This window comes from Sciurus vulgaris, assembly GCF_902686455.1.
Source record: "Sciurus vulgaris genome assembly, chromosome: 1".
NCBI classification, from domain to species: Eukaryota; Metazoa; Chordata; class Mammalia; order Rodentia; family Sciuridae; genus Sciurus; species Sciurus vulgaris.
This window is the reverse complement of record NC_136461.1, coordinates 55,699,112-55,723,220: the sequence shown is the minus strand read 5'-3', so window position 1 is coordinate 55,723,220 and position 24,109 is coordinate 55,699,112. Positions and strand designations below refer to the sequence as shown.

The 24,109-nt window shown below is 38.0% G+C and overlaps 1 protein-coding gene across 1 annotated transcript in view; it reads right to left on the bottom strand.

Annotated features, from left to right (window-relative positions):
* Nucleotides 1–2,014: 2,014 nt before the first annotated feature.
* IL23R (interleukin 23 receptor) overlaps nucleotides 2,015–24,109 on the bottom strand; it is a 72,670-nt gene continuing 50,575 nt past the window's right edge. Inside the window, exons 7-11 of the mRNA XM_079134028.1 lie at nucleotides 23,655–23,811; nucleotides 12,060–12,134; nucleotides 8,836–8,938; nucleotides 5,818–5,908; nucleotides 2,015–3,580 (exon numbers count right to left, since the gene is read on the bottom strand). Coding sequence (XP_078990154.1) covers nucleotides 2,930–3,580; nucleotides 5,818–5,908; nucleotides 8,836–8,938; nucleotides 12,060–12,134; nucleotides 23,655–23,811 — 1,077 coding nt within the window. The 3' untranslated portion in view covers nucleotides 2,015–2,929. The remainder of the gene's footprint in view (nucleotides 3,581–5,817; nucleotides 5,909–8,835; nucleotides 8,939–12,059; nucleotides 12,135–23,654; nucleotides 23,812–24,109) is intronic.

Genomic DNA, 24,109 nt, shown 5'->3' with positions numbered 1-24,109 from the left:
CCTTAACACACACCAAAAGATGGGACGGGCCCCTTTAGGAATCAGCAATTTACTAATGTTGTGATAATCAGAGAAAGAAAGTTAATAATAGATCCAAGAGCAAAATGGAAAGATGAAAAAACACACACTTTTCCCCAGAATCTATAAAAAATTTTGGCTGAAAGGTGGGAGGTGGAAGTCCAGGAGGGAAATAGGTGGAGACATTAGCCACTCAACAATTCTACAGGGACTTGTTAGCGACAAGCTGATTTTCACGTGCTGGCTCCTGAAAGTCAGACTGCAAGGTTCATGTCGATTCCAGGGAAAACTCACTCCTGACCATCCATTATAAAGTGGCCACCTGGTTGCCCTCCGTCACATTATCCCATCTTACCTCTCTGCACAGCTCTTGTTATCTGGCATTTTCCTTCTTGTGTTTTCTCTCTCCATTTCCTGCCTCCAACCCCTTCCCCACTAAAACCTAGCCCCGTGAGGACAATGACTTGTCCTCACTTTATCTTGTCCCTAGAATATAAGCCCCAAGGCAGTAGGGACTTGGTTGGTTTTGTTAACATCCATTGTCCCCAAACTGCATTGTACATAGTTCAATGTTCAACAGTTCAATAAATCCTTATTAAATAAAAGAATTATAGAAAAAAAGCCCTTGCTTCTTTGCTAAGCATCATGGTTTAGATATTAGGTGTCCCCCAAAAGCTCATGTGTGAAACAGTGCAAGAAAATTTGGAGGAGAAATGATTGAGTTGTGAGAACCTTAACCCAATCAGCGGATTAATCTCCTGGCAGGGATTAACTGAGTGGTAACTGAAGGTGGGTAGGGTGTGGCTGGAGGAGGTGGGTCACTGGGGGCATGGCTTTGGGGTATATATTTGGTGAGCTGAGCTTAGTCTCTCTTTGCTTCCTGGTGAGATGTCTTCATCAGCTTCCTCCATCATACCCTTTTGCCATCATGTTCAGCCCCGAGAAATGGAGCCAACTCTTATGAACTGAGACCTCTAAAACCATGAGCCCCCAAATTTCCTCCTCTAAAATTGTTCTTGTCAGGTCTTTTGGTCACATGGATGAAAAAGTTGACTACACTAAGTTTGCATTGTAATAAAGCAATTGGAAATTTCCCCATGAATTAAAGCAACAGCAAGTACGTTGCCCCCATTGCAGATGTAACCTCGATTTCCAATCCATCTGGAACAAAAAAAGTCTATGGCAAAGATGGAATCAGACGTGCTTCCTCCATGTGAATGGCGATGGGCTTGTGAGGGACACCATAGAACAAGAAAGCCACTCCCTTCCCACTCCAGGGCAAGAAGTTCTCAAGGAGATGCTTGTTGCAGTGGAAGCATTTGCAGAAGATCAAATAAGGCTGTCATCCTTTAAGCTTCACAAAAGCTGTTTTGATATGCATTAGATAACAATTATGGTAAAATGCACTATGAAAATACTTTTCACGTTATCCAATATTTTTGTCAGACTGGGAAACATCAAAGGTAATCTTAATCAGAAGTGGTACACACCTGTAATCCTAGAGATTTGGGAGGCTGTAGCAGGAGGATCACCAATTTGAGACCAACTTAGCAAGATTCTGTCTCAAAATAAAAAAGATAAAAAGGGCTGGGCATGTATCTCAGTGGTCAAGCACCCCTGGGTTCAATTCCCAGTACCAAAAAGAAAAAAACGATGAATCTTGGTCTTTTGTTATTTCTGTCTCAAATATTACTAGCCTCTTTGCTTCATTATGATTCTCCCTTTGGAAAAGAATAAAGCAAAGGCACATGATAACTTACAAGTCAAGATATTTAACAATAGCATTTGTGTGTGTGTGTGTGTGTGTGTGTGTGTGTGTGTGTTGCTAGGGATTGAACCCGGGGCCTTGTGTATGTGAAGCAAGCACTCTACCAATTGAGCTTTATCTCCAGCCCCAGTAATAACATTTTATTAGTGATACAAAATATGTTATATGTATTATAGGATGTAAAATATATTCCTTTCAGAATATGTGAAGTGTAACATATATGCACATATATGTTTTAGGATAAACAATAGAATTTCACAGTAGGGGAAAAGCTTTTTTACACTGTGGATAATAATGTTTTATTTTGGAGGAAGTAAAGTAGTGATCATACAGGAGATATGCAGGAGATCATGCCGGAGATATGGAATACCAGGCAATGGCAAGTGTGGCCAGTGCTTGCCATTCCAGGTTTGAATACAAATCTGGTTTAACAATAATTTTCTGGCATATCTAAGATATACTTGATAAAAAAAAAATGCATCCTGGTGATTCTGCATCTGCTACTGCTCATGGATTCTGCTATATTTATATAGTGTAAATAATAGGTCAGCTCTGCCACAGAAGAACAATGCCACCACTCAATTTGAGCAAAGAAGGGACCCTCATTGTTTTTAACATCATTGCTATACAGTTCTTTTAGTCCAAAACATACTAAGTACCCATCAAATCTCTAATACCTGAATGCAAAGTAGTGGGAAAAACCATATAACAAATATGTTAATAAACTGTTTCTCTGTTTCTTTTGTTTTATTAATTTTGTTGCATGGGGCTATATTTTTATAACTCAAGAGAATTTTAAGTGATAAACTGAAAACTAAACTTGCTTCTCCCCTTGCAAATGAATAACATTTTAACTTCAGAGAACTGTTTTCAGGATTTATTTCACTACCACATCTCTTGTATTATTTATGCTTTCTTCTTACAAAAGAGCTGTTCTGCACCTTTCAATGAAGGAAAATATGAAGAGGAAAGAGTTGATATTTTTTTAAAAACACATTGATATCCCTAGTAATGCTGCCTTCTTGTGGCCACCAGGAAGGTTCCACTTTTGTGCCTTTGAGAAGGAATTAAATTTCAGTCAAGGGAAGGCTCAAACTTCCCACCGCAAGACAGGGTTTCCCACATGGATTTTGACCACCCCGCTTACTTTTCCAAGAATGAAATCCTATTGATGTGATTTTCCAAAATATTTTGTGGAAAGTAAGAGTTGATAGATGGCAACTCCTTATCCATGATCCCCAGACAGGAGACGAAGTCATCAGGCAGCAGCGTCTGTTCTGGAATGGGATCATTGGGTGAATCATTTTCCAAAAACGTAGTGGTTTCCCCCGTGGTTGAGTTTGGTAGGTCAAGGGGACTGCATTCTCCCTGATTTAAAATGAGGCTTAATTCTTCAAGAACCAGCGTGTTGTCTAGCGAATTCATACTTGCGACAGAAAAACCAAAGTTAGGATACTTTTTAAACCTAACATTCTTTCCCAGACCCAAGGAATCCACTTGTGGCGTGGGGGTTGAAGAGTCCCGTTCATCGCTCTGGCTAAGATGATGTCCCCCGGGGAGCAAACTTGAAATCTGGGGCTTATATCCAGTGTGGAGGTCAGGAATGTACACAATGGGAGTGCTGGTGAACAGTGATTTTGGCAGGCAGTCGCTTGTCTCCAGGGAACCTGTATTTTCCTTGCAATCCATGGACTTGTGCTCTTCTGGGATAAAGAGTTCCCTTATCTCTGTAATCTCGGGATCCACATCAAGGACCTGTTCATTGGCATTACTAGTCACAAATTCACTTTTTTCCTTGGGGAAGGAAAAAAAAAAAAAAGACATGGTTTTATTTTACAGGAACCATTTTAAAAGGAGCCAACTGGATAATTGAATAAGCTCTGGAATGTTCTTTCCCTCAACCTTCCTCTCTCCCTCCCTTTTCTCACATTGTTTATCTTCCCGTATGATTTCCTCCTTTTGTCTTTTGTTCTCTTACTTAGTTCCAAATCCTTATGAAATCCTCCCAAGAGGAGAGTGAAAGAAAGGAACAATGAAAATAATCCATGTCTTAAGCATATTTCTTGGTTTAAAAGTTTTAAAGAGAAAGAAGAGACTTGCAGATTAACTTGGATATTAATGTTGGGCTTTGGAATACATAGGAATATTTCCTTAATATTATGGAGGCTTACTACCGAAAAACCCCAGTTGTTGCTTAAATAAAAGAAAGGGGAGAGACTCCTATTTTGTTTACGTATTGAGAGTGAGGCATGGTGTGTGGGTGTGCTGAGGCTCTCAGGGTGCACAGCTACTCACAATTTAGATATGTGGGATAATCAGGCAGGTGGGCGAAGGTTTCAGCCTGCTGACTTTTGTGGGAAGGACTTGAGACCTTCTAGTTGATGGCTAGCCTCCCAGGGCAAATAACTGCTAGTCAACACAATTATAAAATTAGAGCCATCTCTTACAGATTGAACATTTGTGCCCTCCCCATTCATATGTTAAAACCAAAGTGATGTTATTTGAAGGTGGGGGCCTTTGGGAAGTAATTCGGTCTTGAGGTTGGAGACCTCATGAAAGGGATTAGTGAAGAACAGACAGGAGAGAGATGATCTCTCTGCCAAGTGAGGAGGGCAAGAAAGCCCTCGATAGGAACTCAATTGGCTGGCACCTTTGTTGTGGACTTGCCAGTCTCTGGAACTGTGAGAAACACATGCTTGGTGTTTAAATCAGTCAGTCAGTCTATGCATTTTGTCACGACGGCTCTGAGCAGACTAAGGTAACCACTCCTTAATCTCTTGAGCAGCAACCCAGACCTCATCTAAAAGAAACCAAGGTTCACCTCCAATTCCAGGAGCCCAGAGTAGGACAGGAGTTTGACCAAGGGGAGGATCTCAAATAAAGCTATGTGAAGTGCTTTGTAAGTTTTCTTCGTGCCTTGACTCCTCAGAGAACTGGCCAGGCTTTGGCAAGAACAGCATGTCAGGTGTTGCTTAATGGAAAAGCATGATGTGAGGAGTGGCTAGAATACAGCTGGGATGCAGACTGGGGTCACCCCACAGGTCTTGTTACAGTAGTTGAACTTCACTCTGCTGCTAGTGGTTTGAAAACTTTAAAAACTCTTTTTTAATTTTAACCTAGGAACCTCTTGTTCAAATGATGATGTGAGGCTGGGAAGAGCTGATTGATGGGTTTACCTGACCCGTAAACAGACCATGTTTATTTGCTTGACAAACTCAACGTTCTCCTACATGATGTGCAGGTCTGGCCTCTGGACCTTTGCTCCCATTGTCACCTCTGCTTCAAATGCTCTCACTTTCTCCTCAGAATCTCCTTCTCACCTCTGTGTGTTTCCTCTCAACTCCCATCACACGTCTGAGCTCACGTGTCACTCCATGTGTCTTCCCGCACTACAAGGCTTAGATGACATGTCTGCCCCACTGACTGGGCTTCCAGGCCCTGGTTAGCTGAGCAGACGACTGGAAACACACGGAGACCCTTTCCTCTTCCACAGCCAGCAGAGCCCTATCCTCAGGGTCTTCCTGGTACACACCCTTCTCTTTGCTGGAATGTCACCCCTGGTGACATCATCTTCCAGTCCCCTCAGGTTAATTGTTCATATTCCACTGGGTTTAAAAAAGGAAGTGGTTCTCCTTCGGCTCCACCTCTTCTCCGTCTTGTGTAAAACAGAAGCCTCCTCGAGTCTTTGAGGCACATCCCACTGAGTTTTCCCTGCATCCTTTGCCCCTGAAGACATCTGCCAGTTTCTTGGTCTAATGACCTTGGTACCTGACCCACAGTCTTCCACTTCACATTTCTCTTTTGAATAGCATGGTTTCTTACTTCCTTCTCTCTTTTCCTCCCCTGATCTATCTTATTCCTTCATCTCTTTCAAGTAGGATTTAAAATATGTATCATTTTGTTTCTTTAGACATGTGTAATTACATTAATATGTGTACCCATATATTTGAATGGAAATTAAGTTTTCTTTCATTAGACCCCACTCTTGGTCCCAATTGCCACTCCATCTTTATTTGATGGTGTCTGGTTACCTGAAGCATTTTCACAATATTACTGTTTTCCACATTAGGTATGTCTTCATGAAGCCACTTTGGTATCAGCAGTAAGATTTTTCTTTTAATTCTAAAAAATCAAACATGACATATTAGAAGCAGCATATTCTTTCTGATTGGTGCAGGCAATCACAGGAGATGAGGAAGTCAACTAGAGTGGAATACATAATGAAAATCAGAATTCCTGGTCATTTGCTGGTAAATGAATGAAGCTGGAAAATATCAAGTGAAATAGGCCAAGCCCAAAAAACCAAAGGCTGAATGTTTTCTCTGATAAGTGCATGACCATATATAATGAGGGGGTGTGATGGGGGGAAGAGAAGAATGAAGGAACTTTGGAAGGCATAGAGGAAAATGGGGTGGGAGAGGTGGGGGATAGAAAGGTAGTAGAATGAAACAGACAGTATTACTCTATGTATATGTATGATTATATGAATGGTGTGAATCTACATTGTGTACAACCATAGAAATGAAAAGTTGTACCCCATTTGTGTACAATGAGTCAAAGTGTAGTCTGTAAAAATAAAAAAGATTTTAACAATTAAAAAAAAATCAGAATTCCTGATATAGGACTAAGGTTTCCATCTCTTAAAGTTAAGGAAAAGTTGATTCAGTATCTTTTTAGGTATTCCTCTGGCCTCTATTGTTCTACTTCTTTCCAATGAGCAGGAACATTTCAAAACACATTAGATTCAAGAGAACTGGGAGAAACCGTACACATGTTAAATATGGCAAAACACTCTAAGCAGACCATGTGAGGGTGGGAAAGTTTGAAAAATGTAAGGAATATTTTGTAGAATTTTCTAAGGCAACCATAGTGATTAAGTGCAAAAGAAGAAACTATTACATAATAAACATCTATAATTCAAACTCCCCTAAGTCTGGATTTTATAATTATTCCAAATACTGTTGAGACAATTATGATACCTTCAAGTTTTCTTTACTTGGTTGGAGTAGGAGGTGAGGGAACAACTGTGTGGCATTGTGAGCACTGGTTTGCACCTAGACTGTGTGCTTATTAAGAATCCCAAGGGTGAGGTAATAGAAAGAAGAGAGAAACTTCCCGCCCTTCCAGATTATCCTTGGTGATGCCATTGATCTTAAAACACTTTACATATTGACAGTACAAATCCAGATGGTGAAAAGGTTGCACCAGAAACACAGAAGAGATTATTCTCATCTCAGGATTATTTTCACATTTTAACAAGGACCTGTGAACAACAGGTTATCTGTTTAAGCACGTTCTCTAAAACTTTTTATTAAGTAACAACCAAAATGGTTGCATGAATACCACAAGCACTAATTGACCTTGAACTTTGGGGTAAAAGTGATTGCTTTACATATTTTTAGATAATGTTTTATGATTCAGTTTTTTATACTTTCTATGTTCAAAATTAGATCAAACTAGTAAATTCTCACTATTGTAGTGAAGTTTTTATATAGCATGTGCTACAGCGAGAATGTATTTATATATATTTACCTACTCTTGGTTTCTTTATGTTTAAAATGTTTTGTCCTCTGTTTAAAATGTGTTGTCCAGTTCTGTTTCTGATGTAGGGCTTTTATAAATAATGTCTTGTTATATAAAATAACAGTATCTGCTTATATGTAAAATAGTAATATTGGAATTACTTTTGCTTCTTTTATCTTTTAAAAAAGTGTACTTATTCAAATAATGGAATTAACCAAGAATTGTCTTCTTTGTCATTACCAACCCAAAGTTAATTTTTAGAATATATATGTACATATATACATTTTTAGTTGTTGATGGGTCTTTATTTATATGTGGTGCTGAGAATCGAACCCAGTGGCTCACACATGCTCAGCAAGCATTCTACCACTGAGCTACAATCCTAGCCCCAGTTTTTAGGTTATTTTTAATAATAAACTTAAGGTCATTTAAAATTTCAAACTAAGTAGGACTTTGGAGAATAATAACGCAAAATTTAGTATCTTTATGGAGCATAACTTTGAAATTAGAATTAGATTTCAAGGGACTTCATGATCAAGCATATTTTAAAACTACTTAAAATGAAATTACACATTAGTTGCCCACCTTGCCAGGGCATTAAGGATATGTTCACTAACATACAATTTAAATTTTGAAACATTACTTAAATTCCAAGGGAGAAGTTATGTAAATAAGAAGTCATTAGCATACTTTATTTAGAAGAGCTTACTTAAAGTCTTTCTACTGCTTTTTGATAATAAATTTAAAAGAACGATTATCTCATGAAGCAAGTGATGACAAGAAAGAGAAACTCAGTTCCAATTTGGCAAAGAATATTTGAATGTGTCAACATCTGTGCGTAATTGGATATACTGGGAAACTGCCACATGAAACAACCCATCTATTAACACATTAGAGATACTCAATGTATCCAGTAAAACTGAGAGGACCAAGGACCTTGCTTTTCTCAAAACCTCATTTAACTAGGCACAGAACTTCACTAATACCATATAGGGCTCAGAGGATAGACTGAAAGAAGCAAGAAGGGGCTGGATCCCTAACCTCCAATGAGATTGGTAACAAAGTGACAAATTCAAACATTGCCACACTTCTTTTCACACTGTTTCAGCTGTTTTCTTTGGGTAGAATTCAAAGTTTGCTATAATGTGACCATTCTGAGGAATCCAGGTGCTGTGGATAGGCTTGGGACACCATGAAAAGCTGTGCGTGTATCTGTTGTGGGGAACAGCATGGCTGTGGATGTCAACCCTGTCTAGCTGGACTCCTGGCCTAGTGCTCCATGACCCCAGGCCTTTCAACCTTGTTCAGGTCTTCTGAAAAGCAGGTCATGGCGCTTTTGGATATGTCATTATGAGGATTAAACAAGTGGTATTTGTGAAGAGCTTGGCACTCAACGTTGAACCTTTCATTTTCCTTTTACTGAGTAAAAAGTTTAGTAGGTTTTTCTAGTAAATAAATGAATTGACTATCATTGGATAGCATGTATATATCACTTAAATTAGAAAATAGAAACTATGAAAACCTACCCAGTTCGGAGCGATCTGTTAAATATCCCAATCAAAGAAATAATTGACAATATAACAGCAAAGAAGACCATTCCTGATAAAAGTCCAATGTCTTGCCTGTTGTCTAATGAAAGGAAAGAAAAATAATTTTAACTAAGCATTAGTGTTCATGGGATGCCAGTAGTGTTCTCTCTACTCTATTCAAAGTGAAGGTCACTGATCTCAAAGGAAAAGGAAAAGGGGAGGCAAAGGCCACCTATGCCTCAGGCTATAAAGCAACTGCTGCTCCAAACCGCATGACAGTCTTAGCAGTTCAAGAAAACTGGACTGCATGTATCTGCTGTCAGTGGGTTTCTAGAAGTGCATCTCCAGCAGATGTGGTCAGCTTGTACATGCATATTTCTTTCTTTCTTTTTTTTTTTTTTTGGCGGGGGGGGGGGGGGGGGGGTGCTGGGGATCAAACCCAGGGCCTTGTGCTTACAAAGCAAGCACTCTACCGACTGAGCTATCTCCCCAACCCTGTACATGCATATTTGATATGAAAATGTTTAGTAATGAACCTCATCTGATTTGTTTGACACAGGTGAGAATTCCCAATTGCTTGTGACAAGGTCTAATGTTGGCCACAATCACAACTGAAGTTTTGTTTTGCTTTTAACCTTTTGTGTGAGACACAATCTATGTGCAACTTCTCATCATTCTTTATGAAAAATGTCCTGCTGAGAAAGGACATTCACTCTACCTAGAACAATAGATGGCATAAGAAAGAAATCAACATTGCTATAGTCCTATACTTATTTCAAAAACAATGCTTTTCTTGCATTTTGACATTGAGTTAATCTCCTGAAATCTTTAAATATTTAAAATAATTTATCCAGCATGTGTTACTCACCACACTTATCACATTTTCTCCCTAGTCCATGAAAAAAATCTGTTTTTCAAATATAGAAGTTGGCTAAGACATGACTTAGCTTGCACTTTGTTCTAGAGCACGCAGTCTGTTGGCCTCCCAGTGGTCCTCTGTCCACCCTCACTGCCTCTTTTTTGTATACAAACGAGGAAACACATATTATATTGCCCCTACCCTAGTTATTGCCCTGCTGTGCCTATGCCCTTGGGATCTCCAGGTTGAGCAGTTCCTCTGTTAAACCCAATTGGCAAGCAGGTGCCTGTGTAGCTTTATCTTACTTCAAATCCCAATGGAAGAGGACACTGGTGTTTCCCAGAGCTAAAGATCCACTGATGAATATTTCAAGCAACTAATGGGATTATGGGGTACCACACCCATTGGATAGAGAACTCCCAAGTTATCATGGTGCTGGGAGAAGGGGTTTAAGGAGTGGGGAGAAGTGACCAAGAGCTGAGTTGAACTCTGCCATTTATCAGTTCTGTGACTGTGGGGCATAATTGTAAATGTGTTGAGACTCAGGTTCTGTCTTCCATAAAATAGGGATACTAATACTATCTAGTAGAACAGACTTGAATTCTTGATCTCCACAATTCCAACAGAAATATCAAGATGCATGTCTGTATAGACATTCATAATTGTCTGCACTGAAGCTAATCTTAAGCATATTTTTGTACTTTGTCTAAGCACGGGGTTCATTACTGTTTTGCACTGACAAATTCAGAGTGCCTTCTCCTCGCCTCATGTTTCTTTATAACATTTAGCCACCACCTGGTTTTTCTTGTTTTTGTTGGCTATTTTTCTCCTCTATCTAGAATGGAAACTCCATGAAGATGGGGGTTTTGTTCATTTTTTTTTTCCACTACTAATTCTCCATCACTCAAAATAATACCTGCACATAAGAGTTGTTTACTGAATATTTGTTTAATGAATCAGTGAAACTGCAAAGACTATCAACACAACCTGCAAAAGTTCTTACACTAGTCCTGTCAGATCTCTATGCAAGGAGGTAAATGGTGTGCTATGTTGAAATAGTCATGCTAAAGTTTTTCAGTCTGAAATTTCTATTTAGAGTTATATTTGCCCATGGTTACAGTTTGGATAGAGTGCCTATATCACTGCAGGAATGTTCAAAGGTAAAAATGATTGGATTGTGAGAGCTGTAAACTAATCAGTCCATACTAGTTTGAATGAACTGACTGGGTGGTAACTGCAGGCAGGTGGGACATGACTAGAGGAAGTATGTCCCTGGGGGCATGCCCTGGGAGGATGCATCTTTCAGGAGGCTAGCCTCTCTCTCTCTCTCTCTCTCTCTCTCTCTCTCTCTCTCTCTCTCTCTCTCTCTCTCTCTCTCTCTCTCCCTGCCCCTTTCTTGGCTCTGCAGAGCAGCTTAACTCTCCTAGGCCCTTCCACCATGATGTGCTGCCTCATCTTCGGCTCAGAGCAATGGAGTAGGCCATCTATGGACTGAAACCTTTGAAACTGTGAACGCCAAATAAGTTTTTCCTCCTCTAAGTCATTCTTGTTGGGCATTTTGGTTACAGTAATGCAAAACCTACCTAAAACACCCGCTACACCACCTAATCTAATATTTTTTCCTGCATAAAACATTTAATTATGCTCATCAAAAAACATACCCAGTCATATCAACAAATTAAATGGGAGCTGCTAGTGTAAGAGAAAAAGCACAGATTTCAGGACTTAAAATAACAGGATTTGAATTTTTATCTGTCCCTTAGCAGCTGTGTGACCTTGGACTCATTCCTCAATCCCTCAGAGCTTTGGTTTTCTCATTTATAAAATAGACCCGTAATACTTACCTTACCAGATTGTTTTGAAGATCAAAAAAGATGATGTATATAAAACTCCCAGCACATGGTAGACAGAGAGTGGTATATTTTTAGAAGTTTTTGGGACTTGAAACCCAGCACCTACCTACTGAGATAAAAATCTGTCCAACTCACTGTAAAAGCTGGCAAAATCCACCTAAACCTCTCCTTTATTTCAATCTTAAGCATATTTTTGTACTTTGCTGAGTATTTTTCTACAGAAAGCATATGGCATATCTTATTGCCCAGAAACTGAGGCCTGGCATGTGACTTTTCATTATGGGGGTTAAAATAGGTGATTACTGCAGACTACTCAAAAAGCCTTAGTGGTATTTTCTTTCTTAAATATTTTTAGTTATAGAGGACATAATATCTTTATTTTATTTATTTATTTATTTTTATGTGGTGCTGAGACTCAAACCCAGTGCCTCACACATGCTAGGCAAGCGCTCTACCACTGAGCCACGCCAGTCCCCTCAGCGATATTTTTTTACCAGAAGTAAGCTTACCTTTTAAGGTGGAAGAAATTAGAAGGCCAGAATTCCAAGTATCACTTTGGAATGATTTTGGTGTGACCTGGGGGACTTAAAAAGAAAAGAGCATCAACTTCTTCTGCACTTGGATGGCTCTATTTCTTCAGAAACTGTCTTCCCTTGCTCAGAAATGATTCAGTCAACCAGTAACTTTAATAGGCTTGAAGAGTGGAATAAAAGCAATGCCCTTTAAGTGTGTCTTTTCTCTTTTTTTTTATTTAATTGGGTAAATCTCCAAGGAGGAAATATTGCAAGGACAATTAGAAACCACTGAGGGTTTGTAAAACTTCAAGGTGTGTCCACTAATTTCACGAGGCTTCTAGGCAACAAATACCAAGGAACTTTATGTTACTGAGCCAGAAATATGCACAGTAAGTGGTTTCTACTTGATTCCTTTCAACAGATGATGCAATAAGGTTTGAGTTTCCTTAGGGCCTTGGAGATGTGTCACTTTTGCCTTTGTGCAATCTTTGGGAAACTGTTCACCCCCTTTTGGCTCCCCATAAGAAGCTCAATTTTGATTAGCAGACACTTTAGGGTTGTAACACAGTAATGTCATTAATGACTCCTCTCTGCTCTTTTCCCGGTGGCAAGGATCCTGGCCAGCCCTGTCTAGGTTATCAGGGGCCTGTTAATGAAGTCCTCCAACCAGGGTTGGGTGAGCAGTCTTGGCAGCTAACTCATTTTTAGTCAGAACACAAAAGAGTCCTGGAGAGACCTTGCTAGTCCCCTCCTTTCTGATAATTAGAAGCTGCCAGAGGTGACTTCAAGGACACAATTCTCCCAGTTATTAGAAGACATTTCTGAAGATTGTTCTAAGCTCTGCGTCCCTGGAAGCCCCTCAAGTCCTTATTTACTCATTCTGATGTCAGTATTCACATTTTTCTTTACAAAAATATTCTGGGGCCAGGGAGGAAACACAACTTAAGGCATCTCTAACTGTCAGCAAGATATCACAGGCTTATATAATAAGCTACATGGCTCACAAGACTCTCTTTGAGAAATGGATCACACATTTTCAGTGAAAAGATCTTACAGGTCTTTGGAAATTTTTGAGAAAGGCTGATTTGGGTGCAGGAACAAGCTCTATTGAAGGGTAGTTTTCTAAGAACAATGGGGAGGGGAATTTTAGAAGATGAAAACATTGTAAAAGCCAAAAGTTCTTTCCTGTGTTTTTATTCTGGCTTCTCTACAGCAAGAGGAAAGTGTTTCCTGCAAATTTGGCTTCTCAATGCTTTACTAAGTTTCTTTTTCTTTCTAGTATAGGGCTTCATCAGACTCAGGTGGATTAAAGTTATACCTTAATGGGAAGCCAGGTTCACACATCTAAATCACTATTTTCCAAGTCAATGTTCATTCTCAGAGAGCACAAGCTGGAGTGTGCATTTGCCTTAATTTGAAATTTCAATGATAGAAATAACATTAAAATGCAAAACAAGATTTTCAATTTGGCAAAACCATACGTTGCAGAATTATTATTTTTACTTTTGTTATTTTAAAATTCATATTTTTATTTAGAAGTAATAAATAGTGTTGGTTTTTAATTCAGTTGAATTGTTTCATAAATTACAGGTGATTATTTGACATTGAAATTTCATCCAGTTATTACTTTGCATCATATAAAAATAATTTTCATATCTGACTAGGGCTTTATTAACCCTAATAGAGAATAAATGCAATCTTCCTTTAGGGTCTATTTGTTATCATACTTTCAAATCAATCAGATGCATTCATTTAAATTAGATTAAAGTCATTTAAAAGAGGTGCTTAATTATCAGAGGGTAATTTCACAAAGAATCAGATATCTGAAGTAACATAACTTGTAAACAAGATTATCAGAGACAAAATCAAGTCAATGACAAAATTTTTAATCATGGGACTGAAACAGAGCCAGAGACTGTATTCTTCATGGCATACTGCCACCAAGTGGTTAGGTCATCTCTTTTTAAGTTACACTGAATGTTTTTCATTAAAAAGCAAAAGTGATAATAGAGAAAAATATTTTTAACAAGAAAAAAGGAGAGAAAAAGAACCTGATTTCATCTCCTCAATTTGCCAGTAATTAGTATTTTATAGTATTTTCAAACATTTCAACATACGAAACCATCAATAAACAATGATGCACACATGCAGATTCCTTTACAACTGAAAAATGTTTTTATCAGCTGTAATTGTCAGGATATTGTCTAATGTGCTAAAAAAACCTTGTGATATTTTCATTGTTCATTTAATATGTTCAGTGCTATGAGACAATTCTACCCATGCAACAGGAAGTTAAATTACGCCCATTACTTTCACAGGCGTATACTCAGAAAACCCAATTCATCTCTAATTTGGGGACTCTGGGGAAATATTTTATATGACTTATATGCACTGATATTGAACTTTAAAATCAGCCTTTCAGAAGACAATGTGTTTGAAGGGAACTTAATGTTGTTTAGAACAAATCATGTAGTTTCTTCTTATTGGACAAAACTTAAAGCATAACATAACTATATTCTTTGGCCCAACAAATACCAGGCTAAATCAATCAAATTCACTCAAAAGTACCTGGTTTTAGTAATAAAGTATCACATTTATTTCTTAGGGACAATGCCAAATCTTCTCCATGGCTTTTCTCTCTCTGTCTAGTGTGGGGCCAAGTGTAATTTGTTTCCTTTTGAAGCAACCATTTAATGAGTACTAATTATGTTCCAGATAACATATTATTCTCTACATACTGTCTCTCATTTAATTCTCACAACAACTCAATCATGTAGATAATACTATTGCCTCATTTTATAGATGGGAAAACAAGAACTCAAGGTAAATAACTTGCCCGATGTCACTGAGGTAGAGGTTGAAGGATGGAAATTCCCAACCAGTTCTGACAAGTAGTTTGTATTGGTCACTAGTCCCTTTAATTATTAACTTCACTTCTGCAGCAGGACAGCTCAGGGTGAGGTGCACAGTCAACGCTGCAAGCAGCCTGCCCAGGCTGAAGCTTACATTGCTCTGCTACGGGGGGCCACTCTTGGTGGGTAGAACTACTGGTCTCTGGGGATCCAGACCCCACCACTATGGGCTGCTATTGGACTAACCCAGATAGCACTGATTCTTTCAATCTTCAGTCTAGAATTATTTTTTTCCTAAAGTCAACTATTTGATTGTACAAGCAATATGTGCTAATTATAGGACACTCAAAAATATAGAAAAGTATGGAGATGCATATACAACTTTATTTTTATTCACAAACTAGAACTAATCATTTTTAATATTATTGACAGCATTTTTTTGTATGTCTGTACCATGGTGGAGATCATACTCTTTAAAAAATGTTGGCTCTACCTTTTTCATTCATCATTATGTACTAAATATTTCCTTCTTAAAAATTGTTTGAGGCATCATATTTAAGGATATTTAAGATATCCTTAAGTATCACGTTTGTACTGTATTTATTCAGTCATAGTTTTACTGAGAAACTGTACAGTTTGGTAGTTTCAAACACCAACTGTGATCTCAAATGAAACTCTGTCCTGGCTCCACCAGTTAGAGTAGTATGGCCCTGGAAAATTGCTTAACCCTCCTGTGACTCAGTTTCTTCATTTGTAAAATTGGATAATAGCAGTGCTTCACATTTGACGCTTAATTAGATAGTTCTTATCTATTAACTCAGTATGATGTTCTACATAAATTAAAACCCTAATGAGCATTAGTTTTTGCTATTGTGGGACTTAGAGATTGTTCTCAAATTCTTACTATTATAATTAGCTTTAGGATAAATATCATTGTACACAAACTTCCTTTCCATATCTCTTGACTTCCCTATCTGATTACTTCCTTAGGCTAGACTTTGGCAAGTGAAATTACTGAGCCAAAGAGTCCCAACACCTATAAGGTTTCTTCATTTACCTCTGCCTTTGCCAACCTTGTGTCAAAGCCATGACAACCAAGGCCTGCCTCATAAAGACTTTGATGTGAGATGAGACATGGACCTTTCTGGACCTTTCTTTCAGAAGATTCTGGATGTTCAAGAAGAGGAGTCATTATAAAAAAAAAAAATAAAGAGCAAAGGGTATGTTTTTTTAAATTATTGGAGTGTTTTGCTCCCATCCCATTTTTGTTAGACACAAACATCTCTTTAAATAAAAACAGTATTTAAGTGCTATTTCCCCAGGCAGACCAGTTTAGCCCTGTGGTTGGAATTCACCATTATTGTGCAGACAATGGTCACACTTATCAGGTAGGCACCAGAAACCCAGGGCAGAGAAAATGAAATGTCAGCAACACACTCATTACCGCACCTTGAAAAACAAGTCAAACAATAAATCATGTAGTAGATGAATGGATTATGTCAATCATATATATTAAGGATGACAAGGTATGCAGAGAAATATTCAAGGGACTTTCTTCAATCATATATTCCTAGGCAGTGAGCACTTTTTATGTTTAGAGAGAAGGTACAAAATGTACATAAGGCAGTTATATTATTAAGACAAAGAATGAGAGGAGGAAAAGGTAAACAGCAGCAATTATCCAGAAAATTTTCCTAAGTGGTATGGAGCATATATAGATAAGGATCTGATGTCAAAGTGTAGCAAAACTCAATGTGCAAGAATGGGCAGCTTTCCACACTTACTAGTGGTCAAAGATCTTACAAAAGTACAGCCCTGCTCTCTGGCATTGCTTGTCCCTATTCCTGAGCCCAGAGTCTAGTAGGCAATTGCCATTTTTCAATTGCCCAACACTAGGACGTACTTCCTTGTGGGCATTCTAACATAGGTAAGCAGCAAGTAGGGCTTCCCTCTGCAGAAGTTTTGGAGGAGCAGATACTCCCTCTCTGCACAGCTGGCAATTAGCTTAAGAAGATGACCTAAGTCTAGCTAGTCAGATGCCTGCTCCCTCAACTCCAAGACTCTGAATGAGGTTGGGTAACATGCAGCTTCAGGAAACTACTTAGTACCCAATATGTGTGCAGTAGCTACAGCTATATCTAGGGACTGGTGACAGCAGTACCAGTGGGTTCCACAGCACTGAGCAGGCACACATGCCAGCTATAGGGTTTTCACCAGATTCTTCCCAGGCTGTGATTTTTGGCTGTGGTTTTGGCTCCTGCTCATACATGGATCTGCTCATGTCCATTTCACCAGCCTTTCTACTGATTTTCAGCTGAATTTCCAATGATTTCCTTTCTGCATAAGATAAGCAGATTTTACTTTCTTTGATTACAACAAATCACCCCCAACTAGTAAAAAGTGCAATTGTAGGTAGTCGATGGACTGGTGAGGAGAAGTGGTAGAACAAATCATGGACACCTAAAATGTCCATGTCCTAACCCCTGGAATCTGTGACTTGGCTACCTTATCTGGCATGAAGGACTTGGAATGAGGTCACTATCCTAGGTTATGTGGGTGAAGCCAATGAAATTTCAAGTAGCCATATAAGGAGGCAGGAGGATGAGAGTCAGAGAAAGGGATTGAAAGATGCTGGAATTTGACACTTTGAAGGTGGAGGATGGAGCCACAAGCCAAGACATGAAAGCCGCCTTAGGAATCTGGAGGAGGTAATGAAAATGATCCTGTCTGGAGATCACCACCTTGATTTTAGTCCAGTGATACTGATTTTGGATTTCTCACCTCATAACTACAGGACAATAAAATTTTACTGTTTTAAATGATTTAGTTTGTGATAGTTTGTTACTACAACAATAGGAATGTAAAACCGGAGGTTACTACTTCCTCATGGAAAAGCATTATCTTTTTTTTTTTTTTTAATAATTTTTATTCTCTATTAGTAGATGGCAAACCTCAGAGAGATTGTGGAACTCTTCTGAATTATATTTTATTCTGTAGAAACCTGGTGGTTTATTAGGTTCAGGATCCAAAGAAGTTTAAATAAACCCAAATGGAAAGTCTAAAAGTATTAGTATTTTGGGAAACAATGTGTGTCCATATAATACATTTAGCAACCAAGAACTATATATTTATGCCAAACTTGGCAAAAAGGTCTCAAAAGCAAAAGATAAAAAAGGCTGTGGATGTAGTTCAGTGGTTGAGAGCCCCAGAATTCAATCCTCAGTTCTACCAAAAAATATGCAAAGAAAGAATCTACAAATTTATTGTCCATCTCTATATAAATGAATGACCAACCTCTCATTACAAATCACAGAACTTTTGAAAAACACTTTGTGCACCACCATTAAATTTGTATTGTATTTATTATCACCTCTACTTGTTCCACTGACATAATATTTGGTTTTTCTCTTCTAGCCACTAACGCTCCTGAAGTATTAATGAGAGCCTTCAAGGAGTCACAGGTGAGCAGCAACAAGTACTTTGATGAGAACAAAGTACAATGTGGCATATAGCTCTGCTCCTACTTGCCCTCCTCTGGAAAATTGTCAAAAAAGTATAATATGATTTCTCTGGGAAACTTCTGCAACTTGCAATTCAAGCAAGTTAATTAGTCATTATGAAATGTGAATGCCCTTCCCTCAGGCCTATAACTTATTAAAGGGATTATAAAGCCAGTGCCCATGTTTTCTTCTATTACAAAGGGTTCTGTGTTACAGTGCAGAATTGAACACTGCTCCTGCCTGGGAGTGGTTGCTTGACCTTTCTGACATTGGTTGTAGTGAGTTTAGGGAGTTGACATTCACATTTTCAGTGCTGGTTTTCTATACACGGACAAAGTATCTTTTCCCCTTTGGGGCACTTTCTGCACTACTTCAAGACCCCAGGGATTTTTACAGTGGCTATTAGTGTTGGTGGGTTAAGAACTCCAACTACAGCAGCTCTTTGTGGTCCTCATGATCAGCTCAAGCCTCACCTGTGAGGCAGGGCAGGATTTAGGCACAAGAGGTCATTTGTGACCCGTGGTTAACTGGAGTACAGACCCATATCCTGCACTTCTGAGGTTGGCAGGCGTGATAGAGACTCGGGAGAAAGAGGAAAGAGAAGTAGTCACATGGCAGTAGAAATAATTACCTGAGATTCTCACATGACCACTTTTTCTGCCTCCCAAGTCGATTATTTCTAAGGGGATGAGTTGGGCAAGCAGGCTTCCCCATTTGGGTCCACATTTCCTGCCTGTACCCTGTGTTATCTGTAAGACACTCTCCTCCCTCTTACAGGGTGTGTCTGGCTTCTGGAACTGTGTTCTTACACTTTCCTGCAGAAATATCACTTGGGAGGAGGCCCAGAAATCTGCATTTTAAGCAAGCATATAGGTGTTTCTAATGCAGAAGACCCATGGCTCCCACTCCAAGAAACACTGTGTTCTAGATATTTCACTGGACTAGGATCAGCTGGAAAACCAAATAGCGAATTACCTGTGGCAATCCTGTCATGGTCAAGGTCAGCTTCTCCTTCACCTCTACTGCATCCTCATCTAATGCTCCTTCCCTTGCCTAACTCAAGGTTCCTGGAATCCTGTATTTCATTCTCAATGCCTCAACCCAGAGCTGTTTCCACATGTGTTTATGACAAAGTAGAAATAGCTGATAACATCTTGAGGTTCTTTTCCTGTGTTTCTGCATTTTCATAACAAACCCTACATTAGAAATGAAGCTCTGTTTGCATAATTTAATTATGAAGTAATGTGTAAGGGAGGATTTGCTTAGGAGGTTTGTGTGGGGCTGACATAGGACCTTCCTAAGTCCTGTGACCAGCAGAACTGTAATAATATCGGTGCTAGAGTCCCACAGATTGAGTTTGCCCTGGCTCCAGTGTTTACCACCTTTATAAGGTTTGGTAAAACTGCTGGGGCCTCAACTGCCTTCCTCTGTACCATGGAATAATAATTACATTCCTTCTATAGGATTGCAGTGATAAAGAGCAATTCATACATAAAATGCTTATCATGGTGCCCAATACATAGTAAGCATCCAATAAATGTTTGTTATTATAATTTATTGTCCTGAAGATACTTGGAGTCTAGTTCCTAATTTAAATTGGCCTCTTGTTATACCAGGATAGAATAAAATGGATCTCTAACCCAGAGAAACTTTTTTGTGTGTGTTTGTTAAAACCTGTTGTTCTAAGGGATTGATTCTCTTTTTCTTGTTTAGTATAAGACTTTGTTTTCCATTAAAGACCAAATACTTTAAGGAAGGAAAAGACTTTAAGTCTTGTAAGTTATTTTACCCTTACTATAAATGAATGGTTTCATTTCTTTTTGAAACCAACATTTTGCTTTTTTCCCAATTTTTTTTTTTTTTTTTTTTTACTGGTGCATTATAGCTGTCTGTACATATGCTTTTAAATTTACTCCCTGTCCCCTCCCTGGGGATTGAACACAGGATCGCTCTGCTGCTAGGCTGCACCCCCAACCCTTTTTCTTTTGAGACAAGGTCTTCATAAGCTGCCTAGGCTGGCTTTGAATTTGCAATCTTCCTATCTCAGCATCCCAAGTAGTCATGAATACAGGTTGGTTTTTTGTTTGTTTGTTTTGGTAGTACTGTGTATCAAACCCAAAGCTTCTGCCATGGTAGGTAAGTGTTTTGCCACTGAGCTACATCTCTAGCTTGAGACCAGGTTTTAAAGACCAAAAAAAAAAAAGGCCTTTTCCAGAGGGGAAACAATACAGAAAAATGCAGGGACTGCAGAACAAGCCATTCCTCCTTCAGAATTTGTCCTGCTGGGCATAATTTTGAGAAAACACTGTATTGAGAAGAATCAATTCAGTGATACACAAATAAGAATTGTAGAGAATAAAACAGGAAATCCCTGCATGGAGGAAACATTACTGTCTGGATTGCATTTCTTCACAAATAAACTTTTATTACTGGGAAAATTTGGTTGGCAAAAAAAACCTCATTCTCAAAATAAAGTAATATAGGAATGATGTCTTTTTAGTGCTTTTCAATCATGAGGCAATTCACTTTACACTTCAGATGCGAAGTTTGATTCTTACTGCTGGAATTTATGTTTTTATTTATAATGCTATGTAATTTATGCAATTATTATGCTTGATTTTCATTGTTGTCTTCTCTAGAATGAGACTTCTCCAAGGCAGGGAGGGATCTTCGCCTCCTTTGCTTGCTGAGGTCCCAAGCACCCAGATGTACCTGGCATGTAATAGAGGCTAAATGAATCCTTAATGAATAAGTGAATAACGGCTTTTCCATAGAATTTTTTTTTTGTAAAAAGCAATCGCTATTAGAGATTTGCTAAAAAGCAATTGGTAGCTTGCCTCAACATTTCAAAGTGCTCAACTTTTAATCTAAAAACTTCTCTAGATTAAAAGAAATGTGAGTTTATATGCAAATTGATTCAAAGAAGGTTATTGAAAATGAAAAAAGGAAATAACCTAGATATTGTTTAAATAAGGAAGTGATAAAATGAATTATAGAACATTCATGAACAAGAATGCTGTGCAGTCATTAAATAAGTTTTTAAAAACTCAACAAGGTGAATTAAGTAAGTAAATTGGTATATAAAACAGTATGTACACCACACCACAAACCATTAAAAATAGGTGCCTGGGCTGGGTATATAGCTCAGTTGGAAGAGCACTTGCCTCACAAGCACAAGGCCCTGGGTTCAATTCCCAGCACGTCAAAAAAAAAAAAAAAAAAAAAAAAGTAGGTGCACAGAAAAAAGTATTAAATTCATTAAAATGTAAAACACAGGTACTTTTAAACTATGTACTATGATGGACTTGCATTGCTTTTACAAACAAAAAGAAATAAATTTTCAAAAAAGATTTTATATTTGTACTTCCCCTGACACACTTTCATTGTTTCTCATTTAATATGTCTTGGAAAGATATTTGTGCCAAGAGAATAACTTATGGTTCCCCTCAGCCAACATGCAGAACTTAGATAAAGGCAAGTTTTCAGGAATATTAATTTAAACTGGTTTTTTTACCCCTTAAGTGATTTTTCTTCTTAGCAAACAAAAGATTTTAAGTTTAGATTGTTGTAGGGTAGTTTTGGTGTTCTTAGTCCCTTATATCTTCAATCGAAAACTTTTACCCTTGAAGAAGAACGTTTGCAGTCCTTTGCTGAACTTGTAGAGTGTTTAGATTATTTTCCCCTCCACGTCGATGTAAGGGCTGAAAAAACTGATGAGGCTGCGGAGGGGTGGTGGGAAGAATACACAATATTTGAATAATTAGATGCTACCATGCTATTTAGCAAGCCATGCCTCAGTTTTTGCATTTGTAAAATGGTGCAAATTACACTCCCAAACATGGTTGACATAAAAGTCAAACAAGCTCATATACAGTAGTACTTTGTAAATAAATGTTCGTTATCAGTTTGAATATTTGAATAATCTTGCTAAATAATTCTTGATTTCATTTAAAAATAATTAGACTATCAACTAAATTATACTATAAGATTGTATCTAGTTATAATAATTCTTAGCAATATCTACTCAAGACAAAATACTTTAAATTACAAATTAACTTTCAAATGAGAGAACCAATCGATATTCATTATTGAAAATAATTTTGTTGATAATGTATTTCCAATATCTGGGCATCAGGGGGCGCCAAAAGAACTTTTCGGCTGTTCTGACTCTTGGCTCCCTCTGTCTATTTGGCAGTCGTTAATATTTATAATGTATGTCAAAATGCTTTGAAAACATAAAACACAGTTACAAGATATTACAATAAAAATGATGTTAACGGTATTGTGACTATAACTAAGTTTTTTTTTGTGTGTGTGTGTAGTACCAGGGATTGAACCCAGAGGGGCTTAACCACTGAGCCACAATCCCCAGCCCAACTGATTGATTGATTGATTGATTGAGCCAGTGTCTTGATAAGTTGCATTGGGCCTCACTAAGTGCTGAGACTGGCTTATCATATTATGATTCTTCTAACAGCCTCCTGAGCTGCTGAAATTACAGACATGGGCCACCAAGCCCAACCAGTCCTCCATTTCTGAAAAGAAACAGTGAAACATAATGTATAAACTACCTACCTGCAGTAGGGAGACAGCTTCAGGTTTATGGGGCCAGTATGGACTATTACAACAAATATAATAATTTATTTTATTATTGCTACCATTAAAGTCTATTTAGTTACAAAGTTGTTATTGAATGACATGAATAAATGTATATAAAATTAAATTAATAATCTTAGGAATAGGAAAATTTCTAAGGATCATCTAGACCTTATTGAGAACTAATTAATCCCATGTTTAAGAGCTTTATCTCCTGATTGCTTTGTATACAGTAGTATTTATCGATACTTATTGATATTATATGATTTGTGTCTCTTAGGAAAAATATATGTTTTTAATTCTTAATGTTTTTCAAAATAAGGTCTTAGATAATTTTATGCCTCACAATCACCCAGTGTTTGTAAGAAATTCTGACATGTGAGAACCTCCCCCTCACTACTTGTGGATGAGATTCTTTGGGGAACAGGGATTATGAACACACATCTTGCCCCCAGTTAGTTTTTATGCCCAGGAATATTCAAGAGCCAATTTGTAAATTGCTGTCAAGGCAAAAGGATAATTTAAATGTTACCACATTCCCTGGAATAGTTAGTCAATTTGGGTAAAAATCAAATAGAAAAGGTGTATGCACTTAGAAAAGAGTCGAAGGACAGAAGAATAAAATATGTAAGTACACTCACCTGTTTCAGGTGTTTTATGAAAAAAGGGTGAGCTCCAGGGTTGCCAGTACCTTTTACCTGTTTCTCGACATCTCACTTGAAATACATACTTAATGTTTGGCTCCAGGTAGAATTCTGGCTGTTGTACATATGTGAAGTTGGTGTCAAATTCTTTAATCTGAAATAGATGTACAATAATAACCAGATGATATGTATCATGCGCTTCTAAAACAGTTATTCCACTTAGCAGAAATGTATGGAATGTATTCTAGGACTTTTCTAGACCCTGGGAAAACAAACAATGGAGCATTTTATAAAAAACATACATAATCCAAACATGTATTTTAAACTTTAAGAGTGAAATTCACATTGCATGTGTTGAACACCTCTGTCTACATATAGGCTCCTAAATTTCAAGAAAGTTCAAAATGTAATACATTTTAAATTCTGGAATAGGTGATTTTAATGAGGTGGGG